General features: G+C 48.1%; 1 protein-coding gene across 1 annotated transcript in view; it reads right to left on the reverse strand.

Moving 5' to 3' along the window:
- The window catches only part of CDC40 (cell division cycle 40), a 405,957-nt gene that overhangs the window by 56,993 nt on the left and 322,033 nt on the right, over nucleotides 1-26,931 (reverse strand). The window contains exon 14 of the mRNA XM_078649170.1: nucleotides 12,538-12,682. Within this exon, the coding sequence (XP_078505296.1) occupies nucleotides 12,538-12,682 (145 nt within the window). The remainder of the gene's footprint in view (nucleotides 1-12,537; nucleotides 12,683-26,931) is intronic.

The raw sequence follows: 26,931 nt of genomic DNA on the forward strand, positions 1-26,931 counted from the left end.
ATAAAGAATCTACATTGGGAAAGGAAGGGTGTGACCTCATTTATGGGTCATTTCAAAATTGCGTCTATCAAGAAAAATGTTGTTACTGTCCACAAGGGTAGTAGTACGAGGAGTATTTCTAGGTAGGAGAAGTGTATTGTTGATATATTCAAGCCACACACCAGACATGAAGTTGAGGAGAAAAATTTCCCTTGCCAAGTGCTAGAATGTTGATGGAAGTGCTCATGGTGTTAATAAGTGGGTTGGAGTAGACCAGACTGATGAAGATCAATCAGCTGGTTCTACTGGGAGTGATATCCAGCTTAGAGTGTTTACCAGACCTAGGAAGTTACCTTCTCGCTCCAAAGATTACATCATGAATTACTATATTTGGTTTCCATTTCTAGTTTATTAATTCTTTTTAATTTGGCATGGTGGGGATTTATTCTTAGCTATAGCTGTCCATCATACTGCACAGTATATCTATGTTATTTTTTTGTTTTTGATTGCTGCTTTATCAAGAGGGGTGTGTGTTATGGGTTTAGATATGATGGCTTAATTTATTTTCCTTCTGTAACTGAAATGCAGTGCATGCATGGAACTTTAGTAGCCCTCGTGAGTGGTAAGTTCAGAGGGTGGCAATTGGAGGATGGGAGCTGGACCATGCGACTGACAGTGTTGTTGCTGGTAATGAAATCTAACAATACGTTTTTTAAAGTGACAGACAATATTCTGAAGACTATCTCACTTAGTACTGATAAAAGACATACTAATAAACAAACTAAGCTTTCGGAAAAAATAAGCAATAAAGGCAGAAAAGAATACTATATGCTTATGGAAGGCTTATTAAACCTTTTTCACTAAACTGAAACGTGTGGCTCTCATGGAAGGTTCTTTTCACATTAAGACATTCTGCTTGGGGAGGGGGAGGGACATTTTTCAACAGCCATGTAACCCACATCAGTGAGCTATGTGGGCGATATGAGTCATGAAAAACACTTCCTTATTACAGACTCTTCTTGCCTTTGGTTTGTAAAAATAATGTTGGGAGTGAGGATAGCATTGTAGCCCACAGCTGAGGGCTATTATGGTTAACAAAGAAAAGGGTCTTTAAGAACACTTACAGCCCAAGGCAGTGACGGGGAAAAATAGAATGACAAGCACTGGCATTCTGGAGCATAAGGTCTCTTTTAGCCACGATTGGCTGAGGGCAACTTCACTGGCTTCGATGGAGCTTTAACATTTTAATGTCACACTAACCAGGAAAGCTCACTATAATGGAGTCTATATCACAACATTGAAATGTTGGAAGTTTAATTAAAAACAATGAAGCAGCAACGGGTTATAAACACTTGTATGGGCGTTTGGTATCAATAAAAGTACAATGTCCTTCTCCTGCATCCTCCCACTCCCTCTCACAAGTATCGCCTCAAGATATGTGAAATGAGCAAGAGAATGAGACAGGCTAAGGCTCTGTGTGAGTGCAAATAACAACAGTTCTCCCCCACTATCTCTTTTCCCTGTTTCACAGTGACCACTGGAGCTGAAGGAATGTCGAAGGAATTCCTCTCAGCTCCTGTTTAACCCTCTGCAAAAGGAAAACAAGTAGCTGAAAGAGAATCAGCAGCTGACTTATGCCTTCATTCATAGCTCCAGCTGCCCATATTTTACATTTACTGCTGTGGCCATGTAAACTGAGAAGAGGTTATATAACAACCAAAAAAGACCTCAGTAGTGGCCTCCATCACTACTAGGGGTGGGTGGAATTTGCGTAATTGCGTTACGCAAATCTCGGCAAAACGGCAAAAAATCTCAGCGAACACGCAGAAATTCCGCGGAAACGCGGAATTACTTGTTCATGGTGCTTTTTTCCTGTTCGCAATCGCTGTTTGTGTGCTAGGGGGGAGGGGAATATCTGGCGAACGCGTATTTTTAGAACGCGAACAAGCAAAAAAATTCGCGAAGCCGCGGAACGCAGAATTTTGGGCAATTTTGCGTTCTCCGCGGAACGCGAGATTACCCAAATTCCGCAAGCGGAATGAAATGTACGGCCCAGGCCTAATCACTACCCTGTAACTCATATTTAGGGCTACCAGTTTTATGGTAATTTTTTTTACATTTCCATCTGTATTTATCCATATAAATTTTTTTAAGGCTCGCCTGCTGATGCGCTTGCGCATAGCTGGCGAAGCTCTATAGTGGCTTATCCAGAGTTTAACCACTGGCGATTCCACTGGCGATTCCATGCAGTGCATGGGCTTTTTAGGTCATTGCGCAAGCGCAAGACCTAAAAAGCGCGTGCACAATGCCACCAGCCGCCTGCCTGCCTGCCTCGCATTACCACATCAAAGGCAGCCCAGCCTCCCTTCCCACAAGCTTCTCAGCCTGCGCTCTGCATTTCTCCTCCCAGCACCGGCCGTACTTTCAGTTTCACGGCCGCCAGGCCCTGTCTCCTTTTATGCTCGCTCTGCATTTCTCCTCCCAGCGCCGGCCGTACTTTCAGTTTCACGGCCGCCAGCGCCAGGTCGTGTCTCCTTTTATGCTCCCATCGAAAATATCCAAACGTTAACATGAATAGAGAGTTTGAAATGTCCAAGTCTACTCACAAGGGCTTCGCCAGTTCGCCCCCACGAGTCTTGATTTAGTCGAATTTAGTAACATTTATTTTTTTAGTTTCAGCGTATTTTCACAGGCGCATTCGTATTCCTTGTTTTGCTTTCATTGTGCCTGTGCTTGGCAATGTTAGCAGCAGACCGTGAACTGCTCGCACCCCACCCTCTTGTCTTATTCCAGAGCTCCAAGCAGATGAGGACAGCGAATGCCTCTTAATGTGTTTTACATCAAAGACTGACGGGAGTTCTGACAGTTCGCATGTCAGTCTTGTTCTATTTCTTATTTCACCCGGCCGTCTCTCCAGGGCAGAAGACGCTGCCTCAGAGCCCTGCCAGGGCTGCAGCTGCTCGGTATGGTGTGCCCGTGCAGACTCAACCCACCATACCCCGAGCTCTGGCTTTTCAAGCTAGTTTGCAGGAGGAACTCGCTTCTTGGTCTCCCTCTCCCCATCTCCCCCTCTGCCTGCTCTCCTCTCTCTCTCTCCTTCCCTCTCTCCCTCCCCTCTGTCCTTCGCTCTCGTCCTCCCCCTCCCTCTCTCCTTTTCCCTCTCTCCCTTTCCCTCACTTCCCTCTCCCCTCTCCCATTCTCTCTCTCCCCCTCTCTCTCTCTTTACCCTCTCCCTCTCCCTGCTCTCCTTTTTCTCCCTCTCCCAATCTCCCCCTCTGCCTGCTCTCCTCTCTCTCCCCTCTCTCTCCCCTCCGTCCTTCGCTCTCGTCCTCCCCCTCTCTTCTTCCCCTCCCACACTCCCTCTACCCTCTCTCCTTTTCCCTCTCTCCCTTTCCCTCACTTCCCTCTCCCTCTCTCCCTTTCCCTCTTTCCTCTCCTCTCTCCCCCTCTCTCTCCCCCTCTCTCTCCTCCCTCTCCCTCTCTCTCCTCTCTCCATCTCTTTACCCTCTCCCTCTCCCTGCTCTCCTTTTTCTCCCTCTCCCCATCTCCCCCTCTGCCTGCTCTCCTCTCTCCCTCCTCTCTCTCTCCCCTCCGTCCTTCGCTCTCGTCCTCCTCCTCTCTTCTTCCCCTCCCTCTCTCCCTCTACCCTCTCTTCTATTCCCTCTCTCCCATTCCCTCACTTCCCTCTCTCCCATTCCCTCACTTCCCTCTCTCCCATTCCCTCACTTCCCTCTCTCCCATTCCCTCTCTCCCATTCCCTCTCTTCCCTCTCCTCCCTCCCCGTCTCCGTCTCTCTCCCCGTCTCTCCCCCTCTCTCTCTCCTCTCTCCCCCTCTCCTCTCTCCATCTCTTTACCCTCTCCCTGCTCTCCTTTTTTTCCCTCTCTCCATCTCCCACTCAGCACCACCACAGCACCACCACTCAGCACCACCACTGCATCACCCAGCACCACCACAGCACCACTCTGCGCCACCACAGCACCACTCAGCGCCACCCCAGCATCACTCAGCGCCACCCCAGCATCACTCAGCGCAACCCCAGCATCACTCAGCGCAACCCCAGCATCACTCAGCGCAACCCCAGCATCACTCAGCGCAACCCCAGCATCACTCAGCGCAACCACAGCATCACTCAGCGCAACCACAGCATCACTCAGCGCAACCACAGCATCACTCAGCGCAACCACAGCATCACTCAGCGCAACCACAGCATCACTCAGCGCAACCACAGCATCACTCAGCGCAACCACAGCATCACTCAGCGCAACCACAGCATCACTCAGCGCAACCACAGCATCACTCAGCGCAACCACAGCATCACTCAGCGCAACCACAGCATCACTCAGCGCAACCACAGCATCACTGGTTCAAATATGCTCTTTCAATGTTTCAAGCTGTTTTCAAGCTTTCAAGCTTTATTACAAATCACAAAAAGATGTTAATATTTCACTTCTGTTATTGGATTTTCGTCACAATAAAAAACACTTAACATAATCTTCCCAAAAGTTATTTACAAAAGTTTAAGCTATTGCCATTACAAATTAAATAAATTATTTAAGTATTAATTATTTTAAAAAATGAAAAGCAATTGTTATTTGTAATATCAATACATCTAAGTCCTGTAAATATAAAACATGTTGCATTACAAATGATATATGTCACTTTTGCGAAAGTTATAACTATTGGCATTGTAAATGACAAAGCTATTAATTTAGCTATTTTAAAAAATAACACAAATAATAAAAATTTCATTTATAAGACCAATAGCTCAAACTTTCCTAATGCGAGCCCTATTGCATTTCCAATGCTTGTTTTGTTAACTTTATCTGTGTTTATCCATATTTATTATGGGTTTTGTGAAAAAAATAAAGCTGAAACGAATAGTTTTCTTACCTGTCGGTGTAGTTTTGCAGCTTGAAGATCTTTCTGGATTCACTATGCTGTGCATTATTCCGCGGTCTTGTGGTTGGGTCCGGATTCGTAGTCTTTTCTCTGTTTTTTTTTTTTTTTTTTTCTTTGCCCAGGTGGGCGTCGGCGTCACACCCCCTTTGGGTGTATTTCCGGTGACGTCGGCATGCTTCCTGCGGAAGCTCCCACTCTTGGGCGCCATCTTCGGGTTCTTTTTTTCCGTGTTTCTTTCGTTTCCGAAGTAATGGCAATGTTCTTCTTAGTTTGTATTTACCGCTTTGTACTTTCAAAGTCTATTCTTTAGTTAACCACCTCTTCTCTCTCCAGCCTCATCTTTCTGGCGGAGGTGGGTGGGTTCGCTAGTGAATCCAGAAAGATCTTCAAGCTGCAAAACTACACCGACAGGTAAGAAAACTATTCGTTTTGCAGCGTGAATCTTTCTGGATTCACTATGCTGTGCATAGATTTTGTAGCGGTTTCTCATCTCTGTGGCGGCTGGGTGGAAGATGAGCGTTGGGTGTTGAATATGTGCTGTAGCACCTTCTGTCCCACTTGAGCTTCCTTGTTCATTTGTATGTCCACACAGTAGTGCTTCGTGAACGTGTGCACCGAAGCCCATGTTGCCGCCAGGCATATGTCCTCTATGGGTGTGTTAGCCAGGAAGGCTATTGTAGCGCCCTTCTTCCTGGTGGAGTGGGCACGTGTCCCCTCAGCCAGTTCCTGTCCTGCCCGTTTGTGGCAGAGTTGGATTGTTTGTGCGATCCATCGTGCAATGGTCCTTTTGGTTACTGCTTTGCCCATGAAGCTGTTTGCGAAGGACACAAAAAACTGTTTCGTTTTCCTGTGCCCCTTTGTCCTTTCAATGTAGTGCATGACCGCCCTTCTGGCGTCCAGGGTGTGCAGAGCTCTCTCTGCGCTGGTTGTGGGTTTTTGGAAAAAACTCGGTATCTGTATAGACTGGTTCATGTGAAAATTGGATACCACCTTCGGCATGAAGTGTGGGTCAGTCCTCATCACAACTCTATCGTTGTGTATTTGTATGTATGGTTCTTGTAGCGTCAGCGCTTGAAGCTCGCTTACTCTGCGTAAGGACGTTATCGCAACCAGGAAGGCTGTTTTCATAGTTAGCATCTTTAGGGAGGCCTTGTGAAGTGGTTCAAAGGGCTCTTTCATGAGTTCCGTTAGGACTGTGTTCAAGTTCCATGCAGGTGGCGGCACCCGCTTGGGTGGTGCGATCCTTTTCGCTCCTTCTAGGAATCTCTTCACCACCTGTGATGTGAAGAAGCTCCTGCACGTTTCTCCCCTTGTGTAGGCTACTATCGCTGCCAAGTGAACTCTTAACGAGGATGAGCTAAGGTTCTTCTCCAGTAAGTGCGTCAGGTACCTTAGCACTGTGGAGTCCCTCTTCATCTTATTGTGGAGTCTTTCCTGTCTGCACCATATTGTGAATCTTTTCCATTTCGCAACGTAGCACTTTCGAGTGCTGGGCCTTCGTGCCTCCCGAAGTACCCTCAGGGTGCTTTCTGGTAGTCTCAAATGTGCGAACTCTATGTCCTCAGGAGCCACGCTACTAGGCTCATGCTCTCTGGCTCTGGGTGCAGTACCTCTCCGTTCTGCATGGACAGTAGGTCTTTCCTCCTGCTGAATCTGTGGGGTGCACACTGTGTCATCTCCATGATCTGCGAGTACCAGGTCTGCCTCGCCCACTGCGGTGCGACCAGTATCAGTGTCATGTTGCTCGCTCTGCACTTGCTCAGTACTCTGTGCATCAGTGGTATCGGGGGAAAGGCGTAGGCAAATGTCTTTGACCAATCTATCCATAGGGCATTCCCCAGTGTCCCCTCCTCGGGCTGCCTGGATGCGAAGTTTTGGCATTTTGCATTCTGGCGTGTGGCAAACAGGTCCACCGATGGTGTCCCCCACCTGTCGAACAGGTATCTTGTCTCCTGAGCATTGAGCTCCCACTCGTGGGATGCCGATGTCTGCCTGCTGAGCCAATCGGCTTGTATGTTGTCCTTCCCTGGTAGGTGTATGGCTAGCAGGTCTATCTTGAGAGGGATGGCCCATCTCCATATCTCCTGCGCCAGCGTTGAAAGCGGTGCGGACTGTGTGCCCCCCTGCTTGTTGATGTAGAACATCGCAGTGGTGTTGTCTGTTTGTATCAATACCTTGTGCTTGTACAGTCTTGTTTGGAAGGCCTTCAGTGCAAGGAAGATTGTCTTCAATTCTAAATAATTGATGTGCTTTGTGGCATCCGTCGGTGTCCACAGTCCCCTCACCTTGAGCTCCTCCATGTGAGCGCCCCATCCCTTCAGGGATGCGTCTGTGGTGATGGTCACTGTTGGCGTTGGGGGCGTTAGAGGCTTTCCCCTTGCTATGTTCTCCATGGTCCACCATGTCATCTCCTTCTGCACTTCGTGCGTTACAACCACTAGATCCTCCCAACTGCCTGTAGCTTGTGACCATTGCTCCTGTAGCCATTCTTGAATGGGTCTCATGTGGAGTCGTACATTCGGTACCAGGTGGATGCATGATGCCATCATTCCCATGATCTTGCTCGCCGTTCTCACTGTCCGAGCTTGTCCCTTCCGGTAGAGGCGAGTTTCCTTCACCAGCGCCCTCGCCCTCTTCTCGCTGGGGAACACCTTGCCCTGTAAGGTGTTGATCTGTGCTCCCAGGAAGATCTTCACCTGTTCCGGCTCCATTGATGATTTCTTCCAATGGATGGAGAACCCCAGGTTTATGAGCGTGCTGGTCACTGTATGTGCGTGCAGCTTGCATTTCTGGTATGAGTTTGCTTTCACCAGCCAGTCGTCCAGGTAAGGGTATACATGTATTCCCTGCCTTCTTAGGTGCGCTGCGACTGCTGCGAGGCACTTTGTGAAAACTCTTGGTGCCGATTTTAGACCGAAGGCCAGTGTCGTGAACTGGTAGTGGCTTTCTCCGACGGTGAACCTGAGCATGTGCTTGTGCTTCCTGTTCATTGGGATGTGCAGGTATGCGTCTTTGAGGTCTATAGTGACCATGAAGTCCCCGGTCTGCAACTGTGGGAGCACCTCTTGCAGGGAGGTCATTTTGAACTTTTGCGTTCTTATGAATTTGTTCACGAACCGTAAATCGAGAATGGGCCTCATTGTCTCGTCTATTTTTGGTACCAGGAAGTATGTTGAGTATACTCCTGTGTTTCTTTCCTTGAAGGGTACCCTTTCTATGGCCTGCTTCCGCAGGAGTTCTTTTGCTTCTTCCTGAAGGCACTGCAGCTGCTTGCTTGCTAGCGGCTTTCTTCTTGGTTTTCTGCTTGTCGGCCTCGCCTCCAACTCTATGCAGTATCCGAATTGGATAATGTTGAGGATCCATTTGTCTGATGTGATTCCTCTCCACTCCTGGAGGTGGAATCTTAATCTTCCTCCCACTGGTGTCCTGTGGTCGTAGGTGTCTAGTTTGTCTTGACCCATCTGTACGTGCTGCCCCCTGGGATCTTTTTTGTGGGTGGGCACACGGATTTTTTTGAAGTCACTTGGAGGTGGGCTGCTGGCCCCCTCTTCTATTTTGTCCCCGTCCATTTCTCCCTCGAAAGGACTGGCCTCTTTGTTGGTACTGCCAGGGCTGTTTCTGATGGCCCTGCTGACCCTGCGAGTCTGCCTGGTGCGTTTGCTGGAAAGCCTGGTGTGATGTACCTGGCTGGTTTCCGCCTCTTCCGCCGGGCCTCCGTGACGGGGTGCCCCTCTTGTTCCCTCTGAACTGCAATGCTCCCATGGATCTTGCTGTTTCGTTATCCTTCTTAAGTTGGCTGAGTTGCTCATCAACTGTTTGTCCGAAAAGCGTACTGCCGTTGAACGGTGTGTTCAGGATGCTGTGTTGCACCTCCGGTTTGAAACCGGATATCCTGAGCCAGGCGTGTCTCCTTTCCGTGACGCCCATCATCATGAGCCTGCTGGCGGTGTCTGCCCCATCCAGGGCCGTCTTAAGGCAAGAATTTGCAGCATTCTTCCCCTCTTCAATTAGCTTTTCGGCTTTCTGCTTGGCATCCTGGGGCAAGTCCTTCACCAACTGCCCCAGTCCCTCCATGATTTGGTACATGTGTCTGTTTACCAGGGCGTTGGAATTAGCCATGCGCCAGTGGGTCGCGGCATTCCGTTCGATCCTTCTGCCCACCAGATCCATCCTTTTGCTCTCTTTATCCGGTGGCGGGCCCGAGGTAGTGGGTACGTTAGCCCTCCTCCTTGCTGTGGCCGTGATAATGGAGTCTGCGGAGACCGTGCCCTGAATGTAGGCCGGGTCCTTTGCGGCATGCTTGTACTTCTTCTCAGTTCTGGGAGTTACTGCCTTGCATGTTGCGGGCTCCCTGAAAGCTTCCTTCCCCTGAGCCAAGACGCTCTCGAGCATCGGGAGGAACTGGCTCCTCGTTTGTGTTGGGAGCAATGTTTCCAGAAGGAAGTCTGCTTTCTGCTTCTCTTCGTCGAGCTTGAGCTTGAAAGCTGCTGCGGCAGATTGTATCACCGCGTTGTAGGCCCCGATGTCGTCCGGCGGCGAGGGCCTCGAGGGGTAGGTGTCGACCACCTCCTCCGGGCTGTCGGTCTCGACATCGATGTAATCTACATCCTGAAGGTCATAGGGCGCCGACTCTGTGTCTGTCCTGCCCTCATCTTCCTCCCCATAGCTGTAGCTCTCGTGGGGATTCTCGTACTCCTCCTGGTCGTCGAACACCTCGACGTCCTGGTCTTGCTCGGTGACTTCGGCGACCTCTTCTTCTTCCTCCTCGACCGCCTCCAGCACTGGTGGCTTGGTCTTGTGAGGGATCGTGAAGGCCTTCATCCTTGCGTCGAAATCTTTTTTCCGCTGCATGAAGTTCTCCATTTCTGCCTCGAGGCGCCTTCTTTTCTTTTCCATCTCGGCCGCGTGTTCCGCGTCGGATGGTTCCGCCGCTCTCTTCGACGGATGGCTCGTCCCCGTGCCTCTCGGAGTCGAAGCTTTCGACGTCGAACCGGATATCGGGTCTCTGGTCGTCGTCGACAGTTTCGGGTCTTTCTCCCTCGTCGATCGATCCTTTTCGGGGACGATTTTCGACGTCTTCTGCTGATCAGCAGCTCTCGGCGCCGGGGACTCCTTCTCTGAGGATCCGCTGGGCCTGGGAGTAGTCGCGGACGCCGCCTTTTTTGGCGTCGGCGCTTTCGGGGTCTTGCCCTCGATTTTTCGAGACTCAGAGTCTCTCGGGTTCTTGGGGGCCGAAGAGTCTCCTACCTTGTCAGAAGTCTTCGTGTAATCGGTCTCTACGACCGTGTAGCTGTCGTCTTCGGCGGCAGCGTTGTCTTCTTCCTCGGAGGACATCCCCAGCTCGTAGAGCGACGGGGTCGGGGCCTTCCCCTGCAGGGTGGCGTGTGCTACCCTCTGCCTCTCTCTCACACGAAGGGTCTTCGGGGTGAAGGCGGAACAGGCGTTGCAGTCTCCGCTTTCGTGGTCCACCGGTAGGCAAAGGTTGCATACCGGGTGCTGGTCTTTCTGCGCGTACTTGTGGTGGCAGTTCCGGCAGAACTTGAACGGCGTGTTGTCCATCCTCGAGCGTCCAGGGCCTCTCTGGTCGCGTGTTCGTCGACGGTCGTCGAAGATCTGGATGGAAAACGCCTTATCTTGCTTGTCCTTCGTCGGTGAAGTCCCCTGGAGTCTTCAGATGACTTCTCCTCGTCTTTTCTGTATTTTCTTTCTTCTTTCTCCAAAAATGTCTGGAGCCCAAATGGGAACGATCCAGACCCGACCGCGGAAAAAAAGAATCTGAAGATGGCGCCCAAGAGTGGGAGCTTCCGCAGGAAGCATGCCGACGTCACCGGAAATACACCCAAAGGGGGTGTGACGCCGACGCCCACCTGGGCAAAGAAAAAAAAAAAAAAAAAAAACAGAGAAAAGACTACGAATCCGGACCCAACCACAAGACCGCGGAATAATGCACAGCATAGTGAATCCAGAAAGATTCACGCTGCAAAACTGGTGTATTTCCACATTTATTTAACCAATAAATATGCAGTAATGCTTAAATGCTTGCCAGGTTTCAGTGATACGCACACCTGCAGAAGATAAGTCAATGTACTTATATGAATATATGCACATTTCAGTATCAACCTTGTGCATGTCTACTGCTCTTTAAGCCTCTTTACTAAATTTCTCTTTTTATTTTTAACACCCTCAGCTATTAATCTACACAGTTATTGGCTTGGCATTCATGGCAAAGTGTATTTAGAATCACTCGAAATGGACCCAATTTCCGTTTTTATCCACCTTTAAAAAAAGAAATTTCCTGTATTTATCTGTAAAAATTAGTAAAAACGGAAAACAGTGAGCCTTACTCAAATTTCACCATTATCGTCCGGGCTGTGACACCAGTAATTAAACTTCTTGAAGCAGTACACCTTTTCTGGATTGAAAAGTAGTGAGCTAATAAATATTTTCCCTTCTCAAATATATGAACACGCATTGGCTTTAAAGGAATGCTGTATGGTAATGCGAAGCGTTATAAGTAAATAGCAGTGGAATAGATATGTATTTGTGTGGAAGCAAAGAACTGTAGAATAATATTGATGAAGGTTAAAAGGTCAAGCGACAGTTGCATTGTCAAGCCAGGCCTAAAAATCTATGCAGGTTAATGACTGCCCTCCTCCGATCTGTGATGCTGCCAGAGAAACACAACACACATTATCTAGTTATCTAAGACACTTAAATAGCATTCCAATGTCATTTGTGTGTCCCTGAAAGTTCAAGCAGAGGCAGCCTGGATCAATAAATAAAATGACCACAGCTGCGTGGGCAAGCACTTTTTTGTGAAAGTATACAATTTCTGCCCAATCAGAGCATGTACGCCCATGTAAATGTAAATGTACATGTATTTATATAGCGCAAATCACCGACCCGGTATCTAAGCGCTTGCTTAGGGAACCCGTCCTGATATTCCCCTGTGAGATATCCCGGCAGGGTATCCACAAGGTGAAAGCCAGGCATCCCGCCGCGAGGGGCCGTAGGGGAGATTGAGCAAGCTATTGCCCAGAGTCGCAGAGTGTGACCCCGTGAGTTGAGTAGGCACCGGAGCGAGAATTATCGAGCCCGTGGAATTTTTGAGCCCGAGACCCGCCGAGGCGGGGAATCGAACCCTGGTCCGCGGCCGATCTCAGCTTCCGGGTCTGCCGCCTCTAACCACTGAGCCACGCTTCTCCACCATGGCTCCCAACATGTGGGCTGAGCCAAAGCACTCTCTAGTGATGCTCATGTTTGCCGGGCGACAGCTGCGCTGTCAAGCCAGACCACCAAAATGAGAGCGGAAGAAAAATAAAAACAAAATAAGTCTATGACATTCAAGCTTTCAGTTAGATGCTTCATAGTTTGCTAGAAATATCAGCTTAAAAAGATTATTCACTGATACTGTAAAAGAAATTATTTAAAAAATGTCATATGGTATAGATAACATTTCTTTCATGGAGTCCATGTAATGTTGCCAATCACACTGCAAAATACCTAAAGAGGTCTTTAGCATCTATAGCATCAAGGAGACATAGAAGTAATAGGCAGTGAAGTCATTGCTTTAATGAAAATCTAACTCATAGGTCAGTCTTTTGCAAAATGTCTGTGCTGATAAAACTGTTGATATGTCAACAATTTATATGACTTACCTCATGTCAGGCGAGAAGTCAACTTGACAGGCATAACCAGCTACCATGTGACCTTTGAAGATTTTCTTTTTGTTCAGTCGGAATCTGTTCTGGGCTCCAAATATCAAAATTTGATTGTCCATTGATTGACAAGCCAACCATTTTCCTGAAGAGAGAGCAAAACAACTCTTGCAGTGAGTGCGAATGGAGCAAACATCGTACTATTGACATATTCTAGTTCTATCCTGAACAAACCAAGAGGCACGGCTATTCCAATAAATCATTATCAAACGTTTTTAAGGTATGGGAATTAGCACTTTCATTATACTTTCAGGTTTTTCAACTGATTTAAAAACCTGTGGGATTGAAAGGATATGTCCAGAGTCTAAAATGTGAAGTTCAGGTAGGATCACAGGGACATTTCACCCTAGAAGTTAAATAAATTAATGTTGAATACTATTTAAAAGTTAATTAAAGTAAAATTAGGGTTTGCTTCCTCACCCTGCATGTATTTTATTTGATGCAATGCACTTCAGAATTAAAATGAAATGGGAGCCCAATTTAATTTGAGTAAATGACCCAGGACAAATGTAGCATCTATATATGTATCCAGATGGAAATGAGTCAAAGTTTACAAGGTCGTATTTTATACATATGCACACACAAACCTATGTAGAACAAAAGGAGTTAAAGTGTTTCGCTCATAGTTAAGCTGGTTAGTCAATAGAAAAAGGTTTTGTTTTTTACACACCATTATCAACTCATAGCTGCCAAGGTTTCAAATCGCTATGTGTGACATTTTCATAAGTTCAGTTTCATTATGAGTGACATTTCAACGACTGATTGCTTAATTTTGCTTGTGACCAAGTGTCAATGAAGACCAAGGAAACACACAAATAGCAGACATTCCACCCATTTGAGCAACACGAACACTAATAAGATCTTAGAGCTTTAGCAAAGCAACAAAAATCAAAGGGCAGGAGAGGCACACACAGCCTAGGGGGTCAAAGCCCAACCGCAGCAGGCTGTAATTTTATTTTTATTTTTAAAGACACACACTGAGTAACTGAATTGTTTAATAAAAGAGTAAGCTGCACAATCTACTAGTCTTTATACGCAATGAACACACTATTTGTGGCACAAATAATGTTTACTTAGTTAAATTAGGATAAATACACTTAACCTGCGCTCACTCTCTCAGGCACTAGTCATGCAGCCTGCGGACTCCTTCTCACAGCAGCTGCTGAGGCGGCGCCGAGGCCCAGTGGGCTGGGGTCAGGTTACCTTAAAGCTTCCTCCCGCTTTAATGTGCAGGTACACTGATGCAACCTATATTTGCTGCACTAACTTCTCTTACTGACTGTAACAATGTCCTGCATCCATACCGAGTCACTCTCAACCAGTGCTGGTGAGCCTGGGATCGAGTGCGGGCGGGATGTCATATTTCCGCATTTCAATAGATCGCCGATTTATTACTGGCCAAGGCGGCGGCATGCAGCTGCTGGCAGGCTGAGCCTTGTCCTGGTGCCCAGCACTGCGGGTCCCCTGCACTAATCTGCGCTGGTTCACTTCTTGCAACGAGTTAAGAGTAGCTGTATCAGTACCGCACTGACTTTTTGGGCAGAAATTTAAAGCGCAGCCGAAACCTATTTCGCCCACTTGCACCGGAGATGGTAGCTTAGCAGGAGGACAGAAGTGTGACTCTCCGCTGTCCAAGTAGTTTACCGGTGGCGTTCGTCGGGGAGTGACCAGAGGTCCACTCGCGGGATCTTCATTTTTAAATAATTTCCCGTCCGTGGCACAGGCGGTGCAAGCAGTCTGTAACATTCTGTTGAACTGCGGCCGCGCAGCGCCAGGACGTCCTGCCTTTGTTATAGGTGAGTCATCACGTCCTCACGGATTTATATCAAACACGCACAGTGCAGTGTCCGGTCAATCGTCAATATTGTAACATTGTATCACAGTACCAGCTAGTGCCGCGGACTCTGTGCCAGCCCCCAAGCATGCCGGGAGCAGCGCCCACGACGCGCTGCCTCTCCAGCTTAGTTTCAGTCTTAATATGGTGCATGTATAATAGAGCTCCCTTACAGCTAAGGAGTCTCTATTATGTGTGACTTTTGTATTTCAGTGAGGTGGTGCGGAGCACCACACTGAAATGCGTTAGTATCACGCCTGATGCGTGATACTTGGCAGGACTGTCAACTTTGGCCTAATTTCTGCAGGACACTTACTTTTGAAAAGTGCTCAAGTCCTATAATTTCTCATTAAAATCTTGTGCAGCTTGGTAAGTGGGTAAAAAGTCTAAGAAATTCCAAAGGATGCATTTCCCACTTACCAGAGTTTATGCTTTCCATCACAGCAAAAAATGTTGGACAGATTTACACCAATCTTGCCCTGAAGTCAGGACCTAGTACTGGAATAGACCCTCCAGTTGTTCACAGTAAATTCATTCAGTAATTTGAAAGGGAATACTTTATGACTATCTTGTATTAACTCTAAAGTCAATCTGCTGAGCAACATCTCTCAAGCTCATGAACCATGTAAACCAGTTCTAGAACCGTAGAACACTGACTGACTGCAAAAAGATTAGGAACTGTGAGTTGTTTGTAATTATGCCCTCAGGAATGCGCAAAGGCACAACCCAAAGGGATGAGCTACTGTCAAATAAACAGTTTCTATGCACACTATATACCTGAATAACCTGTTTTATCAACAGTGCAGCAGGTTCTCTGTGTGGGAGGGCAGGGCATATTAATATCACTCCCTGTATCTAGCAGGCTCTGGGGACAGGAATTTTGGAGGTTGGGTGGAGGAAGGAATAAGTCTACAAGCACCCTGTGCTCAAAGCCACAGAGCGTTATGGACAGATTAATTTGGCAAAAGGTTTGGCTAAGAGTGACTCCCTTCTCCCAGATCGCACTTGGCATAGTTGAATGCCATGCCTTATGACTCAGGGAAGAAGTGGGACTGGGAACAGCAAAGGACATTCAGCGACAACCTGCGCCCAGAGCACATTCAGCACATATATAAGCCATACACTGTGAGCCCTTGCTGCCAATCTGCACGTCACAATCACAAAACCACACCTTGCAACCAATGCCCATGGGGCATGACCAGAAGCAGGTGCCTGGGGCCGAAGGATTAGGTGCACACAAATTAAACAGGTTATGTGCCCAGTGTATGCTTTGGGTAATGGCCAAAATATAGCCTAATAAAACAAAAATCACTGAAATAACATTGTTAGGAAAATGATTGTTCGCTATAAGTTGCCATATCCAAGCATAATGCTGTGTGAAAGTATGAGCACTCTTCCATGTAAAGGCACTGCAAATCTTGTCCAGTGGTACATCTGCAAAAAGAGCAGTAGAAGAGTAAACTGCTCTTGTAGAATGTGCCATGGCTTTGATCGTAAGCTGTTTACCCGCCTTTGTGTGACACAGCTGAAAAGCAGCAGCGATCGACAGAGCGACAGTTCTTTTTGAGACAGCTTAGGAAAATGATTGTTCGCTATAAGTTGCCATATCCAAGCATAATGCTGTGTGAAAGTATGAGCACTCTTCCATGTAAAGGCACTGCATATCTTGTCCAGTGGTACATCAGGAAAAAGAGCAGTAGAAGAGTAAACTGCTCTTGTAGAATGTGCCATGGCTTTGATCGTAAGCTGTTTACCCGCCTTTGTGTGACAGAGCTGAAAAGCAGCAGCGATCGACAGAGCGACAGTTCTTTTTGTGACAGCAGAACCCAGTCTTAGAGGTCCATAAAATACCAGCAGTTGATATATTCTGCACAGTTGTTTTGCTTGTTGCAATTAAAATTTGAGGCATCGCTTGACATTCAAAGAGTGGAGAGATTTCTCCGCCGGTGAAGGAGGATGCGGGGGAAAAACAAAAAGCATAACGGGGTCATTAAGGTGAAACTGAGATGGGACCTTCAGTATGAACTTAGAGATTGTTCTCAGCATAACAGTCTTCTGTGAAGCAAGTAAGGTACTTTTAAGTTGAAGGCTTGAATTTCACTTACTCTCCTTGCAGAAGTAAGTGGCAGAAGTAGTTTCATTAATTGAGACAGGACTACATTAAGGTGCCATTCTGGCGGAGGAGGCAGAATTTGGGTGAGTGGGGGGGGGGGGGGGGTGGGGGCATGTAACTGAAGAGAAGCTGGGTGTGGATGCAGGATCTGCCCTATGTTCATGGTTAGGAGAGTGGTTGACACTGGCAGGCGAGAAGGCTTGGATTGTGACAGCAGGAGTAGTTCCGGAAACCCATGCTGGCGGGGTCACCGTGGAGCAATATGGATGAGCTGGCATGGCTCCAGTTTCATTTTCATCTGCACTCTGGAGATTAGGGGGCATGGGGGAAAGCGTACACGAAGAATCCTGACCATCCTATAGAAAAGCGTGGGGAGTTAGGTCCTGGGACTTGTAGTCAGTTGGACCATATATACTTGAATAAAGAAAAGAATTTACCAACTACAAATTGTTTTCAACCCGCTATTTCAGGGAAACACAAACCCAGTGATACTCCTAGGTAATGGGGGTATATTTTATTCGTACCCTTACAATTTATTTTTATTTTTTTCAAAGTGTAAACAAATAGTATGAAAAGGACACTTTACGTTCTTTCACATTTATAGCAATTTTTCAATATATATACAAATATACATTACAATTAAACAATACAACACTTACATAAACACACGTTTGTTACCATATATACAGACTGATATTTCCCAAAAAGGGCAAGGGTCAAGCTTATGACTCACGAAATGATTCAGCGATGAACAAAATGCAGTTTTTTACACGATTTATACACCATAAATTAATTCTGTGGTCTACTGAACAACTAATCGCTAATCTTTTTCTGTGTGGCACACAGAAAAAGATTAGCGATTAGTTGTTCAGTAGACCACAGAATTAATTTATGGTGTATAAATGTTATATGTAATGTATATTTGTATATATATTGAAAAATTGCTATAAATGTGAAAGAACGTAAAGTGTCCTTTTCATACTATTTGTTTACACTTTGAAAAAAATAAAAATAAATTGAAAGGGTACGAATAAAATATACCCCCATTACCTAGGAGTATCACTGGGTTTGTGTTTCCCTGAAATAGCGGGTTGAAAACAATTTGTAGTTGGTAAATTCTTTTCTTTATTCATCCTATAGAAAAAGCATTCCCCCATGACCCACTCTGAGGTTCCCTACTGGCGAAGAACCGTCCTTTTCGGTTCTCTTGAGACGAAAATAGGTGTAAGTTGAGTGTTCCCCATTTCTGGAAGATGGAATCGAGAACCAGCTGGTTGAGGTCCCACCAGTGATTTGTTTGAGGTAATCTGCTCAAGGTGTCTGCCAGGTTGTTCTTTACTCCTGGGAGATGCTCCGCCTTGATGGTTATGTGATGGCTTATTGTCCCTTTCCAGATAATTTGAGCTTCCGAAGACAGGGCTGGAGATCGTGTTCCTCCATGCTTGCTCAGATAGTGCATGCAAGTGGTATTGTCTATACGGATGAAGACAGAGTATGCTCTTATTCTTGGGAGAAACGAATGGAGGGCTAGAAAAATCGCCCTCAGTTCAAGAAAATTGATATGCATTTTGGATAGAGATACTCCATTTTCCGCTTATTTTGGGGATCCTGAAGATGCGCTCCCCATCCTGCCAATGACCCATCTGTGGTCAGAACTAACTCTGGAAGAGGAGAGAGAAATGACAGACTCAGAGAGAGATTGTTGGCGGACTGTCACCAAAGAGGTGCATCTTTCATGATCAATGTTATCTGAATGACATTGTCAAATGATCCTGTTCTCTGAAGCCATTGTCTGTTTAATTGCTCCTGAAAGGGTCTCATCCTATGACGTGTGTGAGGCACCATGAAGGTGGCGGAAGACATCATACTGATAAAGGATTTGAGGAGACGGACAGAAGTGAACTCTTTTGTAGAGATTGTGAGCCAGAGATAGAATGTTCGGTCTTTCTGTTGTCTATTCAATGTTGGAGGAAAGTTTGTACTTCCACTTTCTATACTAGCCTGTTTTAAAAGGAAGAGGCAGCTGCATTACTGATACCCATGTGATAGTTCCAGAATGGATTCTTGTATTGCTGATGCCTATGTTTCCCCAGTATGGTACGAGGGTTGTTGTACTTCAGTTGACTATTCGGTATCCGCTTTGTGTTAGCAGTGCACGTCTGCACTGTAGGTCAATGTGTTCTACCTTTTATGAAAGTCAGAGAAGCATATACTGCAGACCCTATGATGTATCTGTACAGCTACGGAGGGAATTTCGCACTGGTGATGCCCACACAGTACATCTTCTCTTTGCCTTACTGAGCCTTGAGAAAATCTTTTCACTATACAGACTACAAAACAAGGAAAAGAGAGCGGGGGGAGGGGGGTTGATCCATCTGGGGGTGGAGGTTCAGTCAAAGAGCCAGGTCTTGACCTCCTTCCTGAATTGGGTCAGCGACAGGAATTTCCTGAGGTGGAGGGGCAGGATGTTCCAGGTCTTGGCGGCAAGGTAAGAGAAGGATCTTCTTCCGGTTCTAGTCTTGTGGATCCGTGGGACAGTGGCCAGGGCAAGTTGAGAAGAGTGAAGTTGTCTGCCGAGTGCGAGGAATGAGATGGGGTGGTTCAGATATGCTGGTCCTACGTCGTGGAGAGATTTGAAGGCATGTGTGAGGAGTTTGAAGGTGATTCTCTAGTTGACTGGGAGCCAGTAGTTGTCAAAGGTGTTCTGTGATGTGGCCGCGGAAGGAGATGTTGAGGACCAGTCTGTTTGCGGCGTTTTGAACGTTCTATAGTTTCCCATAGCTGTTTCTGGGTGACGCAAACAGAGTGCGTTGCTGTAGATGAGTCTGCTGGTGATGAGTGCGCGGGTGATCATCCTTCTGGATTCTGTGGTGATCCATCTGAATGTCTTCCGAAGCAAGAGGAGCGTGTGGAAGTAGGATGAGGTTGCAGTTTTGATCTGGTGGTTCATTGTGAACGAGGAGCCGAGTAAGATGTGGAGGTTATGTTATGTTATCAATTGTTTCGTAACGCGCTCCATTACTCACGAGTATCCTGCGTGCGTGGTCCGTGGGGGTGGAAGGGGTTCCCAGAGCGGCGGGCCACAAGGAGTCGTCTCAGGCTGAGGGGGTGGGTGCCGGGATGAGTACTTCGGCTTGTCCGAGATGAACCTACGGCAGCTATCTTTCATCCAGGGGCAACTGCCTTCATCATAGAGATCTCAACCTATTGTAGAATAAAAAATAAATCTATAAAAAGTAAATCTATAAGTGATTGAAGCTACTGGACCATGCAGAATCAATGGCTGGTTCTCACCCTCTGGGAACAGAAAACGGGAGCAGCGGAGTCTGTTATGAAGCCTTAAGTTGTTCTGCCACAAACTAGATCACAGGTTTCCAAACTTTGGAAAAGATTTTGGATTGTGTATGATGTTTCAATACAGTGCACGAAACCCAATGCAATAGTAGGTAAAGCACATCACTTTAAAGGGGCCATCCAGTGAATGGTGTCGCAATATGTTGCAGGACACATACCGATGTCACCAAACAAAAACATTCTAGAGTACAGTTTTTTTCTCTCCACAGAATGGATACTTCAATACAGAAGGTTTGGAACCTTGAGAATGCATGGGAGTGCTATAAAAGAGAGGGGAGTTACAAAGGTGAGTGCTGAAAACTAAAGGCAAGGAAAATGCTACTTACCAGTATGCATCTGTTCTTGGCATGTAGAGCTGCAGAGTTGTACACTATGCATAGCTTGCCACCTAGTGTTGGGCCCAGATGTTTTCAGTTTGTTGTTGTCCTGAAAAGTTCTTTGGAAGTCACAAGATAGGTGACTCCTCCTTAGGACCACATTGCGCATGGGCATCAACATCGGCTCCATCCCCATTAGGGAAATGATGGAGCTTTGCAAGTACAGGTAGGATGCCCGTGTAATTTGTATCTAATTAAGATAATACTGGAACAGACAAGGGTAGCCGGGGAGGCGGGTGGGCGTGTACAACTCTGAAGCTCTACATGCCTAGAAGAGATGCATACTGGTAAGTAGCATTTTCCGTTCGAGGCATATGAGCTGCAGATTGTACACTATGCATAGATTATATAGCAGTACCCACTCTTAGCGGCGACCACCCCTATCTGTTGCAGTAGTTTGGAATAATGCTTTGAGAACAGCATGGCCCACATTAGCTTGTTATTTGTTTGCACATCTACACAATAGTGTTTTGTGAATGTGTGCGGTGTAGCCCATGTGGCTGCTCTGTAGATGTCATCTAGGGGAATGTTCCCTAAAAATGCCATTGAAGCCCCTATCTTTCTGGTAGAGTGGGCTTTAGGAGGGAACAGATAGCGTACGTTTAGCTTTGTGGTAGCAAATCTGTATGCATTTGACAATCCATCTAGCTATTCCAGATTTTGAAATGGGTTTGCCCTTGTGTGGTGGTGAGAAAGACACAAAAAGTTGTTTTGTCTTACGAAAGGGTTGTGTTCTTTCTATGTAGTATAGTAACGCTCTTTTGACATCTAAAGTGTGAAGAACTCTTTCTGCTACTGACTGTGGTTGCGAGAAGAAAACGGGCAGTTCCACAGATTGATTGAGGTGGAATGGAGATATGACTTAGGCAGGAATTTTGGATTGGTACGCAGAACCACCTTATTTTGATGCATTTGCAAAAAGGGTTCTTGAATGGTTAGTGGTTGTAGTTCACCAACTCTGCGCAGGGAAGTAATAGCTACTAAGAACGCAACCTTCCAGGTTAAAAATTGTATTTCACATTTGTGAAGGGGTCGAAAGGAGGCCCCATTAGCCGTGTGAGAACAACGTTTAAATTCAATACAGGTGAAGGTGGTACTCTAGGAGGAATTATTCTTTTAAGGCCTTCCATAAAGGCTTTAATGGCAGGCACTCAGAACAGAGATAGATGTTGTCTGTTTTGCAGATATGCTGCTATTGCAGCAAGATGTAGTCTAATAGACGTATAGGCTAAGTTACATCTTTGGAGATGCAGTAAGTAACCTATAATGTGTTGAATAGCCACATCTAAGGGATTAATATCGTTGTCATGACAATATATTACAAGTCGTTTCCACTTGGCTGCATAACATGCCCTAGTGGTAGGACTTCTAGCTTCTTTAATGACATTCATGCAGTCTGGAGGAAGGTTCAGATATCCAAATCTAGGACTTCAGGAGCCAGATCGCAAGGTTGAACTGAGCTGGGTCCGGGTGTCTGATCTCTCCACGGTTCTGAGTTAAGAGGTGTGGAGATATGAGCAGTTTCTGGTGTGGTACCACAGACAGTTGTAGCAGTGTGGTGTACCACGGTTGTCTGGCCCACGTTGGAGCAACTAGGATGAGGGTCAGAGAATGCTGCTGTAGTTTGTGTACTACTAGTGGCATGAGTGGTAAAGGTGGAAAAGCGTACGCCAATCTGTTTGACCAATTCATCCATATCGCATTGCCTTTGGACAGTGGGTGTGGATATCTGGCGGCGAAGCTTGGGAATTTTGCCTTTTCGTGGGTGGCAAATAGGTCAATCTGAGGTTGCCCCCACATCTGAAAGAATGACTAATAACTTGCATATGAAGTTCCCACTCGTGGGTCTGTTGTGTTTGACTTAACAGATCCGCTATAGTATTTTGTACTCCTGGGACATGTTGGGCTAGAAGGAAGATATTCTGAGGTATGGCCCACCTCCATATTTCCTGTGCTAGTTGAGATAGTTGCAGGGAGTGCGTGCCTCCTTGCTTCTGAGGTTATACATTGCCGTCATGTTTTCTGTGCGGACTAACACAGCTTTGTTTGCTAATTGCTTCTGGAAAGCTTTTAGTGCCAGGAATACTGCTAGTAGCTCCAGAGATTGATGTAGAGTAATTTTTGTTGTGGTGTCCACCTGCCTTGCATGTTGTGTTGCAGTAGGTGGGCTCCCCAGCCGGAGAGCGATGCGTCCTCAGTCAAGATTATCTGAGGAACTGGCTCTAGGAAGGGGGGCGCTAGAGGGCGCACTGCGAGATGGCTGCCTGAACAGACAGCTCCGGCGGACGGACTATCATTTGCGATATTAAAAGGCGATATAAGTAACCGAATTTATCGATAAAAGGCATAATTGAGCAGCGGAATATGTGTGGCTACTAACGGCAGTATCTCCGCCGAATAAAACCAAACTGCGGTGAAGAACCACGTCCGAGCAACTCAGCACACGCACTGAACTGAACGAGGCCGGGTAAGATGGCGCCTGCGGGCTAATTTCGCAGAACCAGACGGGCTCAGTGACCCAGCGCCTGCACGGCTTGGAGGTATGTGCCAAACCTCGATGACCATAGACACTGCGAGTGTGGTAATCGCCAGACGTGTGCACTAGTAGAACCCGCAAATGAACAGGCGAAAGCGGGTGTATTAATCGTCTACAGTGGGACAAAATGGCGGCGCCCATAACGCACACAGAGTTGGACTGTTAAGCGCGAGATAAAGCCCAACATCACTGGTGCAGAGCACACATAATGCATGTATTAACTAATTAACGTAAAGAGACACACACTGCATGTTATCCCTGGGACCGATGAGACTGAATCAGCGCGCCGTGATCGGGATGCGGCAAAAGTGATTCTCCTGGTGCAAGAAACCTCTAAAAGGAAGTGTCCGCATATAGCCCGCAGTTAGTCTGCAAACATCAACGTGACAGATGTTATATGTGTGCAAGGCCCGCGAATACGCACACGGTGAGGAGCGCCATAGTAGTTTACACTCACAACAAAATGGCGGATCACTTAAAGCTGCTGCACAGTTGAGTTGACCAAGCCCTGCAGGACTGCAACTTTCCATAACTGACGCGTAACACATCTGGCAACGCGATAACGAACATGACGGAACTGGTGAAGGGGGAACCCAGCTAGCTTGCTTTCTCAGAGGCTAGGCTGCACGGTGCGGTCTACAAGTGGTAAAGCATGCGCAGTCCCTGTAATAGCGATATAGGATAACTACATGGTGACATTTACGGGGCGAACATAAGTAGAAGAACCCATGTGACTGCATTGTCGGAACCACGGGGCAGTTGCACGTCGCATGACGGACAGGCACAAGAGCAAAGCCAGGCCTAGCGACTGTGTGGGATTCGGCGTAACACACAACTACTTCCTGAGATGTGGAAGTCAGGCTTCCAGTACTGTGTACATGGCTGAGGTGTTCCATGCGGAAATAACACGTGTGCATGGGGAGGTCAATATTGCGTGATCGTGAAGCTCGGGTGCAGTGAATTGCGACAGTTGAAAACAACATCGCCTCAATCCCGAACACTACACGTGCAAAGCTGTCAACTCAAGTCAAAGATCTTTATTCGGAATAAAAACATCCATGAAAGTGCATAACAAATACAATGGCAAAAATGGCAAACAAGCATTGAAAATGCAATAGGTCTCGCAATAGAAGAGTTTGACATTTTTCGTTTTGAAAATGGATGAGTGACACCTATAGCATTTGGAATGCAACATGTTTTGTATTTACGTGACTTATATGGCAGCTCTGGTCGTTATGCTACATCTCTAGATAGTTTTATCTTTCGCAAATGTGACACCTATTGTAACACAATATGTGTTGTGAGGGTGAGTGAGGGTGAGGGGTTGAGGGTGAGGGGTTGAGGGGTTGAGGGGTTGAGGGTGAGTGAGGGTGAGTGAGGGTGAGTGAGGGTGAGTGAGGGTGAGGGGTTGAGGGTGAGGTGTTGAGGGTGAGGTGTTGAGGGTGAGTGGATCTGGGGGATATGGTGGTGGTGGATGTGGTGGTGGTGGTGATGGTGGATGTGGTGGTGATGGTGGTGGATGTGGGGGTGGATGTGTTGGTGGATGTGGGGGTGGTGGAGGTGGTGGATGTGGTGGTGATGTGGTGGATGTGGTGGTGATGTGGTGGATGTGGTGGTGATGTGGTGGATGTGGTGGTGGTGGGTGCGGTGGTTGTGGATGTGGTGGTGGAAGTGATGGTGTTGGGTATGGTGGATGTGGTGGTGGATGCGGTGGTGGATGCGGTGGTGGATGCGGTGGTGGATGCGGTGGTGGATGCGGTGGTGGATGCGGTGGTGGATGCGGTGGTGGATGCGGTGGTGGATGTGGTGGCGGTGGATGTGGTGGTGGTGGATGCGGTGGTGGTGGATGCGGTGGAAGTGGTGGATGCGGTGGAAGTGGTGGATGCGGTGGATGTGGTGGTGGATGTGGTGGTGGATGCGGTGGATGTAGTGGTGGTGGATGCGGTGGTGGTGGATGTGGTGGTGGTGGATGCGGTGGTGGTGGAAGTGGTGGTGGATGTGGTGGTGGTGGATGTGGCGGTGGTGGATGTGGTGGTGGTGGTGGTGGATGTCATGGTGGATGTGGAGGTGATGGTGGATGTGATGGTGGATGTGATGGTGGATGTGGTGGTGATGGCGGATGTGGTGGTGGATGCGGTGGTGGATACGGCGGATGTGGTGGTGGTGGATGGGGTGGTGGTTGTAGTGGATGTGGTGGTAGATGTAGTGGTGGTGGGTGCGGTGGTGGTGGATGTCATGGTGGATGTGGAGGTGATGGTGGATGTGGTGGTGGTAGTGGTGGTGGAGGTGATGGTGGTAGTGGTGGTGGAGGTGATGGTGGTAGTGGTGGTGGAGGTGATGGTGGATGTGGTGGTGGTGGATGTGATGGTGGATGTGGTGGTGATGGTGGATGTGGTGGTGGATGCGGTGGTGGTGGATGCGGTGGATGCGGTGGTGGATGCGGTGGTGGTGGTGGATGGGGTGATGGTGGATGTGATGGTGGTGGATGTGGTGGATGTGGTGGTGGATGTGGCGGTGGATGTGGAGGTGATGGTGGATGTGGAGGTGATGGTGGATGTGGAGGTGATGGTGGATGGGGTGGTGGTGGTGGATGGGGTGGTGGTTGTGGTGGTGGATGTGGTGGTGGGTGTGGTGGATGTGGTGGTGGGTGTGGTGGTGGTGGTGGATGCGGTGGTGGTGGTGGATGCGGTGGTGGTGGTGGATGCGGTGGTGTTGGATGTGGTGGTGGTGGATGTGGTGGTGGATGTCATGGTGGATGTGGAGGTGATGGTGGATGTGGATGTGGTGGTGATGGTGGATGTGGTGGTGGATGTGGTGGTGGATGCGGTGGTGGTGGATGCGGTGGTGGTGGATGCGGTGGTGGATGGGGTGGTGGTTGTGGTGGATGTGGTGGTGGATGTAGTGGTGGAAGTGGTGGTGGATGTGGTGGATGGAAGTGGTGGTGGATGTGGCGGTGGTGGATGTGGTGGTGGATGTGGCGGTGGATGTCATGGTGGATGTGGAGGTGATGGTGGATGTGGTGGTGGATGTGGTGGTGGTGGTGGATGTGATGGTGGATGTGGTGGTGATGGCTGATGTGGTGGTGATGGCTGATGTGGTGGTGGATGCGGTGGATGTGGTGGTGGATACGGTGGATGTGGTGGTGGATACGGTGGATGTGGTGGATACGGTGGATGTGGTGGATGTGGTGGATGCGGTGGATGTGGTGGATGCGGTGGATGCGGTGATGGATGGGGTGGTGGTTGTAGTGGATGGGGTGGTGGTTGTAGTGGATGTGGTGGTGGATGTAGTGGTGGTGGGGGTGGTGGTGGTGGTGGATGTGGTGGATGCGGTGGTGGTGGATGTGGTGGTGGTGGATGTCATGGTGGATGTGGTGGATGTGATGGTGGATGTAGTGGTGGTGGGTGTGGTGGTGGATGCGGTGGTGGTGGATGCGGTGGTGGTGGATGCGGTGGATGTGGTGGTGGTGGTGATGGTGGATGTGGTGGTAGTGGTGTATGTGATGGTGGATGCGGTGGTGGTGGATGTGGTGGTGGATGCGGTGGTGGTGGTGGATGCTGTGGTGGTGGATGGGATGGTGGTTGTGGTGGATGTGGTGGTGGATGTAGTGGTGGTGGGGGTGGTGGTGGTGGATGCGGTGGTGGTGGTGGATGCGGTGGTGGTGGTGGAAGTGGTGGTGGATGTGGTGGTGGATGTGGCAGTGGTGGACGTGATGGTGGTGGAGGTGATGGTGGATGTGGTGGTGGTGGATGTGGTGGTGGTAGATGGGGTGGTGGATGGGGTGGTGGATGTAGTGGTGGTGGGTGTGGTGGTGGATGCGGTGGTGTTGGATGTGGTGGTGGTGGATGTTGTGGTGGTGGATGTGGCGGTGGATGTCATGGTGGATGTGGAGGTGATGGTGGATGTGGTGGTGGATGCGGTGGTGGTGGATGCGGTGGATGTGGTGATGGTGGATGCGGTGGTGGTGGTGGATGCGGTGGTGGTGGTGGATGGGGTGGTGGTTGTGGTGGATGTGGTGGTGGATGTAGTGGTGGTGGATGCGGTAGTGGTGGAAGTGGTGGTGGATGTGGTGGTGGTGGATGCGGTGGTGGTGGATGCGGTGGAAGTGGTGGTGGATGTG

Source organism: Lissotriton helveticus, chromosome 6 (assembly GCF_964261635.1).
Source record: "Lissotriton helveticus chromosome 6, aLisHel1.1, whole genome shotgun sequence".
In the NCBI taxonomy this organism is placed as follows: domain Eukaryota; kingdom Metazoa; phylum Chordata; class Amphibia; order Caudata; family Salamandridae; genus Lissotriton; species Lissotriton helveticus.